The 16,704-nt window shown below is 40.9% G+C and overlaps 3 protein-coding genes and 1 long non-coding RNA gene across 8 annotated transcripts in view; 1 reads left to right on the top strand and 3 right to left on the bottom strand.

Annotated features, from left to right (window-relative positions):
• The window catches only part of LOC134817622 (autophagy-related protein 16-like), a 101,718-nt gene extending 86,155 nt beyond the window's left edge, over nucleotides 1-15,563 (bottom strand). For all 3 annotated transcript variants that reach the window (XM_063826857.1, XM_063826856.1, XM_063826858.1), the window contains exon 1: nucleotides 15,541-15,563. The gene's annotated coding sequence lies outside the window, so the exon portion shown is untranslated. The remainder of the gene's footprint in view (nucleotides 1-15,540) is intronic.
• Nucleotides 1-16,704, top strand: part of LOC134817623 (BUB3-interacting and GLEBS motif-containing protein ZNF207-like) — a 79,756-nt gene that overhangs the window by 39,767 nt on the left and 23,285 nt on the right. The window lies entirely within an intron of this gene.
• LOC134817316 (CD63 antigen-like) lies at nucleotides 318-8,845 on the bottom strand. The gene is made up of 7 exons (XM_063826450.1): nucleotides 8,674-8,845; nucleotides 8,332-8,433; nucleotides 8,035-8,183; nucleotides 7,284-7,396; nucleotides 6,891-6,952; nucleotides 2,416-2,548; nucleotides 318-1,289 (listed from the first exon to the last, which is right to left on the bottom strand). Exons 1-6 carry the CDS (start codon nucleotides 8,843-8,845, stop codon nucleotides 2,427-2,429), a joined length of 720 nt encoding a protein of 239 aa, XP_063682520.1. The 3' UTR covers nucleotides 318-1,289; nucleotides 2,416-2,426.
• On the bottom strand, nucleotides 9,029-15,427 carry LOC134817529 (uncharacterized). Its single transcript, XR_010160528.1, has 3 exons — nucleotides 15,312-15,427; nucleotides 15,013-15,192; nucleotides 9,029-9,803 (listed from the first exon to the last, which is right to left on the bottom strand). It is a non-coding gene; the product is annotated as an uncharacterized LOC134817529 (long non-coding RNA).

Raw genomic sequence — 16,704 nt, 5'->3', positions numbered from 1 at the left:
CTGGCGACAGGTATCAATCCTAATATATCACCCCCCCCCCCCCCCCCCCCCCCCCAAGTAAAGGCTTTTAGTTTATAAAAGGTTTTGGTGTATGTCAGGTACAAGATAAGAAGTATCAGGTGTATAAAAAGTAAGTTTCTAAAATAGAACAGTGTACAAAGTACAGGGAGGTGGATAAGGTTACAAGTAGTTACTAATGGTTACTAATGGTTACTAATGGTTACGTCTTGTCGGTATTCAAGTTTAGTGGTTAAGGTTACATGTAGTTACTAAATATATATTCAAGTAGTTTTACAAAGAAACGCCAGAACAGGGCAAGTACGAACGTAGTGTTCATTACTGGGACGAAATGAGAAACATGATATTTTATACAGTATTCAATCTGGCATCAACAATTTGAGACTTTAAGAAACAATTTGAACATTGCAGCACTGCTATTTATTAATTAACAAAATGAAAACAAATATATGATTTACCTCAATAAGATAACAAATGTGTAAAAAACAGTACGTAACAAACTAAAATCAAACATTTGATAAAATGTGAGTAAAATTGAACGCGTTAATATAAAATTTAGCTACATTACGATAAAATTCCCTCCTTCAACAAATTAACCATAGCATCATCTCCCGTGTTCACTTCGCGATGCTTATTAAACACATGCTGATAAAACCGTTTTTTCTCAACCTATTTCAGATGATCTGAGCATAAAAATCATTCGTCACGTGAACTCACCAGTAAGTGGTTACTAATAGTTACTAGTGGTTACTAGTGGTTACTAGTGGTTACTAATAGTTACTAGTGGTTACTAGTGGTTACTAGTGGTTACTACCACGATGTGCTCACAATTATATCAAAACACGCAAAAAACTGAAATTTGTCTTTTTTGTTTTAGATCTGACTGGTTATTTACCAAATTTATTTTAAAGTATCGACAAAAATAAAGTTTCAAAAACATACTTAACAATTATTTAACAATTATTTACAAAAACATACTTAACACTACAAAACTGATAAATCCGATGATAAAAATTTAAAATCATTAATAATTAGATTAAAATCAAAATGAAAATTAACATTTTCAAATTAACGTTAAATTATATTTACACGAATAATTAAAACATCCTTGCTGAGGGGACGTTTAACATCTCCAGTCAACATATCAGCTCACTGTTGTCCTCTACTCAGCTGTCCCCTACCCCTCCTGTATCAGCACTGTTGTCCTCTACTCAGCTGTCCCCTACCTCTCCTATATCAGCACTGTTGTCCTCTACTCAGCTGTCCCCTACCTCTCCTGTATCAGCACTGTTGTCCTCTACTCAGCTGTCCCCTACCTCTCCTGTATCAGCACTGTTGTCCTCTACTCAGCTGTCCCCTACCCCTCTGTTGTCCTCTACTCAGCTGTCCCCTACCCCTCTGTTGTCCTCTACTCAGCTGTCCCCTACCCCTCTGTTGTCCTCTACTCAGCTGTCCCCTACCCCTTCTGTATCAGCTCTGTTGTCCTCTACTCAGCTGTCCCCTACCCCTCCTGTATCAGCACTGTTGTCCTCTACTCAGCTGTCCCCTACCCCTCCTGTATCAGCACTGTTGTCCTCTACTCAGTTGTCCCCTACCCCTCCTGTATCAGCACTGTTGTCCTCTACTCAGCTGTCCCCTACCTCTCCTGTATCAGCACTGTTGTCCTCTACTCAGCTGTCCCCTACCTCTCCTGTATCAGCACTGTTGTCCTCTACTCAGCTGTCCCCTACCTCTCCTGTATCAGCACTGTTGTCCTCTACTCAGCTGTCCCCTACCCCTCTGTTGTCCTCTACTCAGCTGTCCCCTACCCCTCTGTTGTCCTCTACTCAGCTGTCCCCTACCCCTCTGTTGTCCTCTACTCAGCTGTCCCCTACCCCTTCTGTATCAGCTCTGTTGTCCTCTACTCAGCTGTCCCCTACCCCTCCTGTATCAGCACTGTTGTCCTCTACTCAGCTGTCCCCTACCCCTCCTGTATCAGCACTGTTGTCCTCTACTCAGCTGTCCCCTACCCCTCTGTTGTCCTCTACTCAGCTGTCCCCTACCTCTCCTGTATCAGCTCTGTTGTCCTCTACTCAGCTGTCCCCTACCCCTCCTGTATCAGCACTGTTGTCCTCTACTCAGCTGTCCCCTACCCTTTCTGTTGTCCTCTACTCAGCTGTCCCCTACCCCTCCTGTATCAGCACTGTTGTCCTCTACTCAGCTGCCCCCTACCCCTCCTGTATCAGCACTGTTGTCCTCTACTCAGCTGTCCCCTACCCCTCCTGTATCAGCACTGTTGTCCTCTACTCAGCTGTCCCCTACCCCTCTGTTGTCCTCTACTCAGCTGTCCCCTACCCCTCCTGTATCAGCACTGTTGTCCTCTACTCAGCTGTCCCCTACCCCTCTGTTGTCCTCTACTCAGCTGTCCCCTACCCCTCCTGTATCAGAGGTCTGGTCACCTCTCTGCTGTACAGATCAGAGTAACACCCATTTCCAAATCTCATCCTTATCAGGCCAGCAATGTTAACTCCGATTATTATCAGACTTATACCTGAGATATTGTTATACATGAGAGTGGTTACTAGTGGTTACTAGTGGTTACTAGTGGTTACTAGTGGTTACTAGTGGTTACTACCTGAGGGCTGAGATATTATTGTTATACATGAGATGAGAATTTATAATCTCTATTCATTGTGAAACAGCAGCATATAATGTTCTCTGTACTTATTACAGCTAACTAATAGATGTGGATACTGGTGGGGAGGTGAAACACATTTGTTTACTTTAATAGTAAGCACATGTTCAGCGGGTTGAGGAGGTGAAACACATTTGTTTACATTTTTAGGGTAAGCACATGTTCAGCGGGTTGAAGAGATGATACACATTTTGTATTATAGAAGGCTTGTAACACTTGTAACGCTTTCTTGTTACCCCCCTTTGAAGGCCCCGGATTATTTTCTGAACGAAAGCTCAAAAATAACCGAGAAATCGACCTTCTTATTAACTCATTTTGATGACTGTTTCTGACCTAAAATTGCACGAAAAATCGATTTAGCTAGGTTTCAGAACCTATAAACACTTCCTTATCCCTCAAAATTGATGTTTTAAAGTTGATACGAGCAACAAGCAACATATGTTTTGATCCTTCGGTTCTACTCATGACCTAGGCAGTTAAGCTGAACCCGACAGATCGAGGCAATCCTCACCTTAACTGATCAAACTGGTACTAACACAATTTTCAGATATAAATGTTCTTTGCGATACGTTTATTGCAGCTTTGCAACTTGAGGGAAGACCAGAGTACGAAAACACACAGCAGGTAAGCAACTCACTTTTGGTGACTGTTCCTCACGAACATTCTGATCCTGCAACAATTTAGTATACGGTAGCTTAGAAGTGAAACCCACTTATTGTAGTACCAACTATGGTCATACGAGACTAAGGAATAATATACATAAATAAGTTACATAATAAATTACCATATATAACAAACATATGAACAGGGAGATCGTCTCCTTAACAAATCGAACAGGTACTATCACAATTTCCAGAGCAGGTACTATCACAATTTCCAGAGCGTAATTTTCACAATTTCCAGAGCATAACAAAGTCAAAAGAAACACAACGAAGGTAGGTTACCAACACCACAATATAACAATTATACTAACAACTGAATTAAATTTATTCTGACGACGGGCAGCCCTGATGTGCTCCGTCATCCTCAACGAGCGACTTGTAATAGAGGTGTTCTGTCATGTGACACCGATCCGTCCAATCACAAACAGGACGAGTCAGCAGATCTATATCGTGTGTTTACTTTCCTTATCTTTATTTGACCCTCTGTTCACATTGTTATCTCTACCACATCTCGGCTCGGCAAGGTCCACGTGCAATATCTGCACCGCGGTAATCACGCCATGATTACGTCATGAACTTGAAATGGTGTGATTGTTGTACTTATATAACCGTGCCCATTGCCCACGTACAATACAAACTGTTGGGGGGGGGGGGGGGGGGGGGGGGGGGGGGTAGACTAAGATAAACAACCGATCTTGATAGTGTGTTGGTCGCTCCTCCAACTGACTGTGATGCTAACTGTTCAATCAGGAACGGAACAATAACATTGTTTAGTTATAGCATGTTTCGGTTTAGTTGTCCAATTGCGTATTATTAAAAACATTTACTCTAATATGAGGTCGCGATTGTGAACTGAGTGAGATCCAAATGATGAACTGTGCTTTAAGTTTACACCAACTGGAAGCAAAGGAATAATGCATATATCCATGAGTGCTGCTTTGCTTAACTTTGACAGTAAGTGTTTAAAAACAGAATCTAGGACACCCCAACACTAGGATTGTGATTGACTGTACCGAGGTATGATTTGAGTCCATTACCAGAACCGAATGAGCAGCTACAACTTTAGAGCTCAGACAAAATTATGAAAGTCACAGCAGATAAGTTGACGCAATATTTCGCTTTGAACGTGACCAGTGAATTGGTGTTCTCTACATCAGTACAATTACGGCGGGGTGCGAATTGTGATGTTCAAAATTTCATTTTGTTATTGCAGCTGTAGCAATTGAAAATTCCTACAATCCACAGGTCCCAATTGAAGCTCCGTCCAACATTGAGTCGGGCGCCAGATGTTACAGCCATTATAAGTGTAAGTTCAGTCGATCATACCTTTCAATAATGCTGAACCTGCAACGTAAATTACAGATCTTCTGCTTTCGTACCTCATACAATTTCCCCTGCATAATCGTTCTGTTCCATCTCCAGCTACGCACACAGCCAAGTTACTGATCGGAATTGCGCCCAGTGGGGTAATCACGTATGTCAGCCGCTGCTACCCTGGTGGCACAACCGATAAGGAAATTGTAGTGGATAGTGCCATACTGCAGAAGCTGACTGTTGGTGACAACGTGATGGCTGACAAGGGGTTCCTCATTCACGACATTTTGTCCGAAGGTAAGTTCCAACCGTGCTACACTCGAAATATGAGATTTTTCTGAACGGGCCCCTATAACACTAACAGTTGAAACCAACTTAAATCGTAGTATTTATATTTTTGTATGCTGATTGCGAATCACCCAAATGATGCTCCTCTGGCGAGATAACGTGCTATGACCTATGGTTTCTAATTTCTCGTTAAGGTTTCAGCATATTACGTGTTGAAACGTCACGTAACAGTTGAGTGTAGAGTGATGAATCAACGTCCGGTTAGTTAAGAATAAGCGGCATTAAAAAGCGAATTAAATTTCAGGAGTTACCCTAAACATCCCAGCGGGGATGTGGGGCAAGACTCAGTTCACGCCGGAAGAAGTAGCAGCCAGCAGCAAAGTCAGCATCGCCCGCATCCACGTGGAACGCTCAATTGGCTATCTGAAGCGGTACAAGATTTTGGGAAACAAAGTTGTGGCGAAGATGTTGCCTTATCTGAGCGACATCGCATTCGTGTGTGCCCAACTTGTTAATTTGAACCCTGTTTTTTTGAGGGAAGTGGACAGTGATTTTTTTTTAAATGACCAGGTCTGCTTAAATAACTAAAAAATTAGGTTAATATTCTGTTCATGACTGGACGATAAGTTCCTACAATCCCCCCCCCCCCCCCCCCAACAGTTTGTATTGTACGTGGGCAATGGGCACGGTTATATAAGTACAACAATCACACCATTTCAAGTTCATGACGTAATCATGGCGTGATTACCGCGGTGCAGATATTGCACGTGGACCTTGCCGAGCCGAGATGTGGTAGAGATAACAATGTGAACAGAGGGTCAAATAAAGATAAGGAAAGTAAACACACGATATCGATCTGCTGACTCGTCCTGTTTGTGATTGGACGGATCGGTGTCACATGACAGAACACCTCTATTACAAGTGGTCGCTCGTTGAGGATGACGGAGCACATCAGGGCTGCCCGTCGTCAGAATAAATTTAATTCAGTTGTTAGTATAATTGTTATATTGTGGTGTTGGTAACCTACCTTCGTTGTGTTTCTTTTGACTTTGTTATGCTCTGGAAATTGTGAAAATTACGCTCTGGAAATTGTGATAGTACCTGCTCTGGAAATTGTGATAGTACCTGTTCGATTTGTTAAGGAGACGATCTCCCTGTTCATATGTTTGTTATATATGGTAATTTATTATGTAACTTATTTATGTATATTATTCCTTAGTCTCGTATGACCATAGTTGGTACTACAATAAGTGGGTTTCACTTCTAAGCTACCGTATACTAAATTGTTGCAGGATCAGAATGTTCGTGAGGAACAGTCACCAAAAGTGAGTTGCTTACCTGCTGTGTGTTTTCGTACTCTGGTCTTCCCTCAAGTTGCAAAGCTGCAATAAACGTATCGCAAAGAACATTTATATCTGAAAATTGTGTTAGTACCAGTTTGATCAGTTAAGGTGAGGATTGCCTCGATCTGTCGGGTTCAGCTTAACTGCCTAGGTCATGAGTAGAACCGAAGGATCAAAACATATGTTGCTTGTTGCTCGTATCAACTATAAAACATCAATTTTAAGGAAGGGATAAGGAAGTGTTTATAGGTTCTGAAACCTAGCTCAATCGATTTTTCGTGCAATTTTTGGTCAGAAACAGTCATCAAAATGAGTTAATAAGAATAGTCGATTTCTCGGTTATTTTTGAGCTTTCGTTCAGAAAATGATTCGGGGCCTTCAAAGGGGGGTAACAAGAAAGCGTTACAAGTGTTACAAGCCTTCTATAATACAAAGTGTGTATCATCTCTTCAACCCGCTGAACATGTGCTTACCCTAAAAATGTAAACAAATGTGTTTCACCTCCTCAACCCGCTGAACATGTGCTTACTATTAAAGTAAACAAATGTGTTTCACCTCCCCACCAGTATCCACATCTATTATCTAACTTACCACTAGCCAATATGGGGAGGGTTGTTTGGGTGATGAGTAGTGTGGATATCTTCTTGTAGCACCTGAAATAGAACACGTGATGAGTAGTGTGGATATCTTCTTGTAGCACCTGAAATAGAACACGTGATGAGTAGTGTGGATATCTTCTTGTAGCACCTGAAATAGAACACGTGATAGAGTAGTGTGGATATCTTCTTGTAGCACCTGAAATAGAACACGTGATGAGTAGTGTGGATATCTTCTTGTAGCACCTGAAATAGAACACGTGATGTCCATATAAGGTAATATATAAATCAAACATTAAATAAAAATCTCTTGAGCGGCCGATCGATTTCCCGATCCACAATTAGTTAACTTATTAATTAATTAACTAATTGGATTATTAGTAATTACCCCATCTCGTGAGCCCGCTCCTTGTCACACCCTTTGTTATCACAGCAGCTAGGCGGGATGTTCATTGTACCGTAATCATCAACAGAGCTTATCCCACAACACGACAGTGATATCTGAAATAATAACATTTACAAATGATGTGTGATGACGTCACAGCACGTGTGATGACGTCACAGCACGTGTGATGACGTCACAGCACTGTTCATTGTACCGTAATCATCAACAGAGCTTATCCCACAACACGACAGTGATATCTGAAATAGTTCTACCTCACTGTTCATGTTGGTTGATTTAATTTAGTTGTAAAAGGTTGTTTATTAGAGATTCTCAGCTAAGTGCTTTTAACTTACAGTTCTAAAATTATTCAATAACATTTACAAATGAATCTGACGTAACAGCCCTTGTTATAACGTAACAATTTGTGTGATGAAGTCACAGCACGTGTGATGACGTCACAGTATGTGTGATGACGTCACAGTATGTGTGATGACGTCACAGCATGTGTGATGACGTCACAGCATGTGTGATGACGTCACAGTACGTGTTATGACGTCACAGCGTGTGTTATGACGTCACAGCACGTGTTATGACGTCACAGCGTGTGTGATGACGTCACAGCATGTGTGATGACGTCACAGCATGTGTGATGACGTCACAGCACGTGTGATGACGTCACAGCACGTGTGATGACGTCACAGCACGTGTGATGACGTCACAGCACGTGTAATGATGTCACAGCACGTGACATTACCTGAATATCGTCCACATAGCGTTGGTTTACAGAGTCAGTGTGATAGTTCCAATAGTTGGGAACATACTCTCTCAGTCTACTCTTCTCCTGGTCACTAACTTTAGCGGACACTACTACTGTCAGCACGAAGTGGAGGAGAATCAGGAACCCTGGTGATTAGTGTTTCCATAGTTACTACTCTACTACAGCATATTATTAAGCATATCATAGTTACTTTAAAATAACATAGTAACTAAATGAATGAAGAGATTTATCTAGGATACTATTCAAAAAGTAATAATAGAGAAGAAAGAATACCGATGAAGATAAAAGGGAAGATTCTCTTAGGTCTGCAGTGACCTAACTGAGTAGTAGGTCTGTTGTTAAAGACCACCAATATAGCGAACATAACGCAAATAACTGAAATTAAAAAATATTAAATCTAACAGAATATTCGGAAGGACCACACTTTCTCGCCGTATCTTTAATATAACAAGCAGGAACCCGTCTTTAATATAATATGGTTTATATGTACCACCAAACTCACTTTACTCTTTGAAAGCTAAAATACAGACTTTTTACTAAAAGCTAACAATGCAATTTCAACAAGATGTACTATTTAGTATTAACTAAAATTACTATAAGTATAGGACTACTTACTTATGAGAAGTCCTGCTACAGAGACATGAAGAAGATCTATCTTAGAATCAATGCTCTGCTCGATAGCTTTCTTCATAAAGAGCAGATAAGGAACATCAAAAGTAAGGTACAAGGCAACAACCGCTGCTGCCAACAGGACTCCACTAACGCTCCACCGCTCTTCTGAACTCATCCTATCAGAAGAGATACGTTAATTATTAACCACTACCAACATACAAAGGTTAATATTGTTATTGATAAGTTGTTGTCATCTTCAAATTCTGAGTCACTGTTTTCAGTAAAAGCACTGTCACAGCGCAACTTAAGATAATTATCAGATTGTGGAACAAAAGATACTTCTAACTTTCTAATATATCTACACCGTTTACCGTACACTATAATGTGTATAAAAGGTATTTTATATTATAAAAACTTCTTCTTTGTGTTAAAACCAATATAGTTTGCATGTTTCTAAAACACTTTCTAATCTGTATATAACTGTATAATTTACTAGATCAGTTAGTCAAAAATTCAAAATACAACATCTTATCATCTATTATTTAACAAGAATGCTTCAATAATCGTATTTTTAAAGAAGAATAAAATTGTAATAAATGGCATTAAATTTAAATTTTTGTTTGGTTGTTTTGAGACCTTTCATCAATTAGCCAATAGAAGAACAGGAATACAAGTGAATATTTTTATAGCATAATTCGGCTATAAAAGCTATGAGTGGCAGCCATGGGTAGAAAAACCCTTTACTTGGTAACTTTGTTGACTGCACAAGAGCAAGTAAAACTGCATATTACATCCACATTTTGTGAACAAACTGATATGATGAAGCCTATCTGCACAAAATGTTATGTTGTTTGCACACTAAACTCTTCTCAAGACATGGTGGCAGCTTTTCTTCGTAGTTTTTCTAACAACTTTGCAATTGTCCTCATGAACTCATCTGCAGTAACATTGTCTGATTTACTTTGATTTGATTTGTCTGCGTCTTTCTTATCATCTTGCACTCTTAGAATACGCAAACAGTGCCTCTTCCTAAATCGCCAAACCCACCCGTGAGAAGCTTTGAAAGGTGTGTCGTCCCCGTAAAGTTCTTTCGACAACTCAGTAGCTTTTATCCGGAGGATTCGCTGGTTTGTCTGCAAAACAGGTTATATTCAAGCAAAGTGACCAAGTTACAAATACACATAACAGGATAAACAACATTGCAACCTGTATCTAGTATGTAGTATGTAGTATGTGGACACGTTCATTTGAGTTTGAGGATATTGGTAAACAAAAATAATAGCGTTTTTGACGATAGTGGCTTAATTTTGACATCTATTAACCTAGCACGTTCAGAAGTTCTGAACATTAGCCACGTAACCCATACTCCCATATGCACCGCTCAGAAAGAAAATCTATTGTTGTTAGGCACTATAATGTTTCAAATGTCACATTTTGTGTGACTTAGTTAACTGCAGTTGTCTAATTATCATTCCTTGGTCTGAAATATAGTAAATTAGGTCTATCTAACAATTATGATACAACATTGGTTAATGGGCACGGATCGAACGGTTACAAGGCAATATTTGGGTAACTTTGTCACACTCATGATACCATACCTCTATTCTGCTGTGAGGTGTCCTAAAAACCCTTTCAACTCATTATTTTATGGTTGCTCTACCAAGCATAGCCCTAAAATATGTTGTTTTGAATAGTTAGCTAATACAGGCACTTGGTTATTGGGAAATGAGGTTAATTCTGTCACAATATATGAAATGTAAACTTTTGGGCGAATAATTTATATCTGATTTTGGTTTGAAAGGCGGGAAAATTTTATATGATGACAATGTAGTTGATGCAAGTTAAGATCAGTTGATGTTTACATTGTCACAAAAATTATACGAAATCGTAAATAGATTAAAAACAATGATTATAGAATGAAATAGTCTCTCTTGGGGGGGGGGGGGGGGGGCCTAGTTCTTCTTGGTTAGAACTAGCCCGTTTCAAGGTGCCAGTAATATGGCCCAGGGATCGGTCTACCGAGCCAAGACCGTCCGTGCGTGGTGAAGAGCCACACCCTGCCCGAGGTGACCCTGCTAGACCGGAATGTCATTAAAGACCCGACTTCCTGCGTCAACTGAACACGGCGGATCTAGAGGAGCGGTGTTGGTTTCCTCCTTTCCCCTCGCATCCAGAAGTCACTCCTTTCAGTGGAGAAAGTGAGCAGCAGGATCATTGTCATCCATGTTAATGGTAATCCACGACTATCAGTGGTATCATGCTACGCACCCACCAACTGCAGCGACATGGACGACAAGTCTTCTTTCTACAGTTCCCTCTCCAGGACCATCGCTAAAGTCCCACCTCACAACATGCTAGCTGTTAGCGGAGACTTCAACGCAAAGCTCAGCAGGGGTACTGGGTTCTCGTGTCATGACACCACCAATGACAACGGTGAACGTCTCTTGGACCTTATGGACGAGCATCAGCTATTTGCTGCCAACTCCCGTTTCCAGAAGCCAATCAGTAAGCTTTGGACCTACGAAGACCCCAAAAGGTCAAAGCATCAAATTGACTTCATTCTCTGGCGGAAGAAATGGACCAATAGTGTGAAGAACTGTCAGGCCTTCAACACCATGCAGACGGTCGGTTCCGATCACCGTATAGTCACCTGCTTTGTCCAAGCCAGTTACAGAGCAAACAGGACCCCGGCCAAAGACCCCCTTCGGAGTGTCGACTGGACCCCTCTTGTCCACGATCCCTGCTTAAAACATCAGTATGCAGTGGAAGTGAAGAACAGGTACAGCGCTCTCCTGCAAGAAGCAGAGCTCCAGTCTGACTATGACCTGATGGTTGATAGTGTCAAGACTACAGCTCTTCGAATACTTCCGAAGAAAAAGAAGAAGAAAAAGGGAAACCCATATAACGACCCTAATATTGCACACCATCGCAATATTCTCAAGACTGCATCTCTGGGTCATAGGACTTCTCCCTCCTTCTCATCTAAAGAAAAGCTCGAAGACGCCAAGAAGCAGCTGGACGAAGCATACAACACCGCTACTGCACAGTATGTCCAACAACAGACTGCATGTCTGGAGCAGACTAACCCTGAGCACAGGCATCGGAGCTCTTGGCGCATCATCAGAGAGCTAACGTCTCCTAACACCGTGCCCTATAGTAAAGTGCCTGGGGGCACCACCGAACAGCGGCTCAACGTTTGGTTTGAGCACTTCAAGTCGCTCCTCGGGACAGAGCAGCCACCCCCTGACCTCTCCTTGCCCTTCTACAACCAGAGAGTCTCGGACACCCTTCCCATTAGCTGTCTTCCTTTCTCCATGTCCGAACTCGATTCAGTCCTCAAGTCCATCAAGTCCTCCAAGTCACCAGGCCTAGATAGCATCCCTCCCTCAGTTTGGAAGCTTCCCCAACTTCGTGACGACCTCCTCAGTTTCTGCAACAGGGCCTTAATTGATGGAGTAATCCCTGAAGCCTGGACAACGGCATCTATTATACCCATCCCCAAGAAAGGCGACCTGACCAACCCCGGGAACTATCGAGGTATCTCATTGGCTCCGGTTGCAGCGAAAGTTTTCAACAAACTCATCCTCAACCGGATTTACCCATACCTGGATCCCCTACTGCGGCCAAACCAAAATGGCTTCCGCAGAGGAAGATCTACCCTCCCTCAGATACTTGCCCTACGACGCATCCTAGAAGAGTGTAAAATCGGAAATCGATCAGCAGCTATCGTGTTCGTCGACTTTTCGAAAGCATTCGACAGTATCAACAGGGATGCCTTGTTTCACATCCTCTCCCTCTACGGCGTCCCTGCTCCCATAACTGATGCTATCAGGCTCCTGTATGACTCATCGCACTCCAGAGTCAAAACCATTGACGGCCTAACAGACTTCTTTAGAACACTCATCGGGGTCCTTCAGGGTGATACACTCGCTCCTTTCCTCTTCATCATCGTCCTCGATTATGTTCTTAGGAACTGCATGACTCTTGACCATGGCCTAACCATCATCCCCAGGCAAAGTCGGAGAGTACCTGCGGTCAGAGTCACAGATCTTGACTTCGCTGACGACCTGGCCTTGACTGCCGATACCATAGAGCAAGTCCAGCAACTGCTCTCGGATTTAGAGACTGCAGCAGCACATGTCGGACTTGCGATGAATGCTTCCAAGACCGAATACATGACCATCAACATTCCTGCTGCCCCCGTGAACTCAATATCCGGTTACCAGATCAAGCAGGTTGATGACTTCAAATACTTGGGCTCATATATTGCAGAGAGCAGGAAGGACTTCAACACCAGGAAAGGCATGGCTTGGTCAGCCTGTATCAAACTGCAGAAGGTATGGACCTCTGGCATTTCTGACCAGCTGAAAGTCAAGTTCTTCAGAGCATGCATCGAACCTGTTCTGCTGTATGGCTCAGAAACCTGGACCTTGAACAAGCAGTTTGAGGAGCGTCTCGACGGGTGCTACACCAGGCTCCTAATGAAAGCCAGGAATCTTTCATGGAAGAAGCATCCAACCCTAAAGCAAATCTATGGTGACCTCCCTTCCATCTCCACCATCGTTGCACAGAGACGTGCCAGATTTGCTGGGCATTGCATGAGAGCTTCAGACCAGGTCATCTCTACCATCCTTCCTTGGCGGCTGCCACAGTTCAGGCGTGGGAGGAGACCACTCTCTTTTCTTGACACCGTAGCCAGGGACACAGGGTTGCGGGTAGAAGATCTCCGAACAGTTATGTGCGACAGAACCATCTGGAGACGTAGAGTGGAGGAGATTTCGATCGAGCATCGCCCAAAGTAAAAGTAAGTAAGTCTCTTATAATAACTCTTATAATAACTGATGTGACAAAGTTAACATGTCTTGCCCCTATTTTGAAGATCTATATTCTATACCTCTATTAGAATATTGTCCAGAACATCAGAGCTTAAGTTTAACAATTTAAGGTTAAATTTGTCAAAGTCACTAAAAATGTGACAAAATTAACTTTTCACGCCCCAACAATTTCAAGATAGTGTGTAAAAATTAGCATAAGCTGCTTTATTACCTATATAAATCAATCCAAACTACAAAAAATATATGTTAATGTGATGACGATTACCTAACTCTAATAATAACTGATGTGACAAAGTAAACATGTCTTGCCCCTATTTTGAAGATCTATAACTCTATTAGAATTCAACATTCTTTCAGAAACGATTGGAAGAATATTGTCCAGAACATAAGAACTCAATTTTTAAAATTTAGATTAATTTGTCAAAGACATTGAAAATGTGACAAAATTAACTTTCCCTGCCCCAACAGTATCAAGATAGTGTGTTAAAATTGGCATAGGATTTATTACAGGTATATTAAAGTATTAATCGATCCAAACTACGAAAATTATCTTTTAATCTGATGACGATTACCTAACTCTTATAATAACTGATGTGACAAAGTAAACATGTCTTGCCCCTATTTTGAAAAACTATACTTCTATTAGAATACTATGTAACTTTATCATCAAAAAAATTTCGATAAACTAGTTATTTTGCCAGCAAGGAGCTAACAGAGTTATAATAATTTTTTGTGACGAAATTACCCTATTTTTGACCATGTAGCGGTAGTTTAATTGTGACACTGTTAACATATTACCACCTGATAATGATTTATGTGACTGGTGCATGGTACTAGCAGTGTTGTTTGATCCATAGTACGTATAATATAAGGGGTTTAAGCTGGTATATCATTATTTGTTCAATTTCACACATGTTCAGATACTATCAAGATTATGTGACAAAGTAAGCTTGGTTGTGCCTTCTGTGTTTTAATTCCTTACGACTATATGATATAATAACAATTCCCAGCACTTCCAGGCCATCAAATAAATTTACACTACTCAGCATTGCTTATCAGGGTGCCCTAAACATTCATCACATATTTTCTTTAATGTGTGAAAGAGTAAACCTGAGTGCACCATCTAACGAAAAAAGTCGTCAAATATGTAGGTAATGGTCATATGTACCCATCCAATCAACTGGACACTCAAACATTTGGTCAAAAACGGCAGCAAGGGGTCCATATTTATTCCGTCACATGTTTATAGTGTGACAATGTAACCATTTCCGTGCCGGCCGTATTTAAGCGATATCTTATCACCTGATTAAGATATCGTTATGTGACAAAGTTAGCCGAGAGGATGAGACGATTATCCTAACCATCAAGGGTTTAAGTAATTTCATAGTGTGACAAAGTCAACTACACTGTGCCTTTTAATAGGGTCACTTATATTTACCAATATCCTCAAACTCAAATGAACGTGTCCATGTATACACTGTACATAGATTCAGATTAAATGGCTTACCTCACAGCCAGCTGCTTTTTGTGTACACCCACTTGTACAGAACACTGTCTAACTTTTCATATTTCGATAGCCGAGCTTTTTTTATAGTAGTGTCTGATAAATTGGACGACAGGTGAGTATGGTATGACAGGATCTTTTCTTCCATTTTCCTGATAGTCCTTATTGTGGACTCATTGATCCCTGAAATAGAATTATAATGTAATATTTAGCACAATTTATTAAATTTATAGAACAAGCAAGTTTTTAATAGCAAAGAACTACATTTAACTGAACACAAATGTTGGATTTAATTGACATACCATACTCACGAGCTACTGTTGCAACTCTCAATTTAGGATCACTCTTGAACTTTAACAGTATTGTTCTTTTCTCATCGTAAGATAGAGCTTTCCTCTTTTTCGTGGGTGGCATGGCTGGCAAAATGCATTTTGACATATCATATTTGATACAAGGGAAACGCAATTTTCTGACGTGAGGAGAGTTAGGACTCTTCCAACCACATGAAATTAATTCCTTCTGTAACGTCCTCAATAAATGTAATAGATTTGTAGTATACATAATACTAACAGGACGACTTCTATAAAAGTTTGTTTCTCTAAAGAAGGAACTGATTACTACATAAAAATAAAACTTTTTGTGTTATCCTGCTTAAACATGGAGGTACACGGTAGTCGGTACATGGTTACATCATATTATATCATACTCAAGTCTTTGTTCAGCTATAAGGTTAGACACCCTCACATCATATAAACCAATTTGAAAATGAAATAAAACAGTTAACAGATTTTAAATATAACTTTGTAGTACGGGTATATGACCCCCAGAATATAGGTGGCCCCCAAAATATAGGTCATGTTAGTGGATACAGTTCTAACCAAGATAAGCGATACTAATGGGATCTGTTACTGCTAGGTTGGAGTAAAACATGTAACTAATGTTTCTGGGTAAAAATTTTGGACCTACATGTGGTATTTTGGTATATTTGGTCATGACAGCGAAAGATTTAAACGATGTTGTCATTTTCTAGAGGGGTAAATATGGCGAAAAATTGTCATGACAAAAATCTGTCCAACACATGCCAGTAAGACTACTGGTATGAGTATAAGTATTATTTTAAGCTATCTTTTCATCGAGACATCTGCAAACTGACAATTTGGAAAAAAGTTATGGCCACCACAATTTTACGACCCCCAGAATATAGGTTGGTCAAAAACCCTGAACATGCCCAAAACCATGCTTTGGGATGCTCTACTTGTAGCTACTAGTCTCCTGAACCCACATATCAAGTTTTATCAAAATTGGATAAAAATTGGCCGAGTTATGGGATAAAAACAAAAACCATATGCCCATATTTGGGCATACGCACCAAATTTGATCGATTTTGGTCCATAAATTGGTCAAATATCAACATTTTTGAATGAAACCAACTTTCCCATATCCACATAATTAAAAATTTCCTCCCAAACCCATTTTCAGACCCTTCTGTGGCCCGCTCGCTTTGCTCGCTGTGGCTCGCTTTGCTCGCTGTGGCCCGCTCGCTTCGCTTGCAGCGGCTAAGTTACTTTTCCAACAGGGGCATGCGCAGGATTTTTAGAAGGGGTGGGCTCCGAGGCTACTGCGGCAGGGGCTCGGGGGCGCAGCCCCCGGAAAATTTTAACTGGATTATATGCTAAACCAATAGGATATCAATAC

This window comes from Bolinopsis microptera, chromosome 6 (genome assembly GCF_026151205.1).
Source record: "Bolinopsis microptera isolate Bmic1 chromosome 6, MBARI_Bmic_1.0, whole genome shotgun sequence".
In the NCBI taxonomy this organism is placed as follows: domain Eukaryota; kingdom Metazoa; phylum Ctenophora; class Tentaculata; order Lobata; family Bolinopsidae; genus Bolinopsis; species Bolinopsis microptera.
This window is presented reverse-complemented; position numbering and strand designations above follow the sequence as displayed.

Coding starts and splice junctions, on each gene's coding strand:
- LOC134817316 (XM_063826450.1), bottom strand. CDS start 8,845: ATGAGTTCAGAAGAGCGGTGGAGCGTTAGTGGAGTCCTGTTGGCAGCA. Junction 8,184..8,331: donor CTTCCCTTTTATCTTCATCG/GTATTCTTTCTT, acceptor ACTAATCACCAG/GGTTCCTGATTCTCCTCCAC. Junction 7,397..8,034: donor GCTATGTGGACGATATTCAG/GTAATGTCACGT, acceptor TTATTATTTCAG/ATATCACTGTCGTGTTGTGG.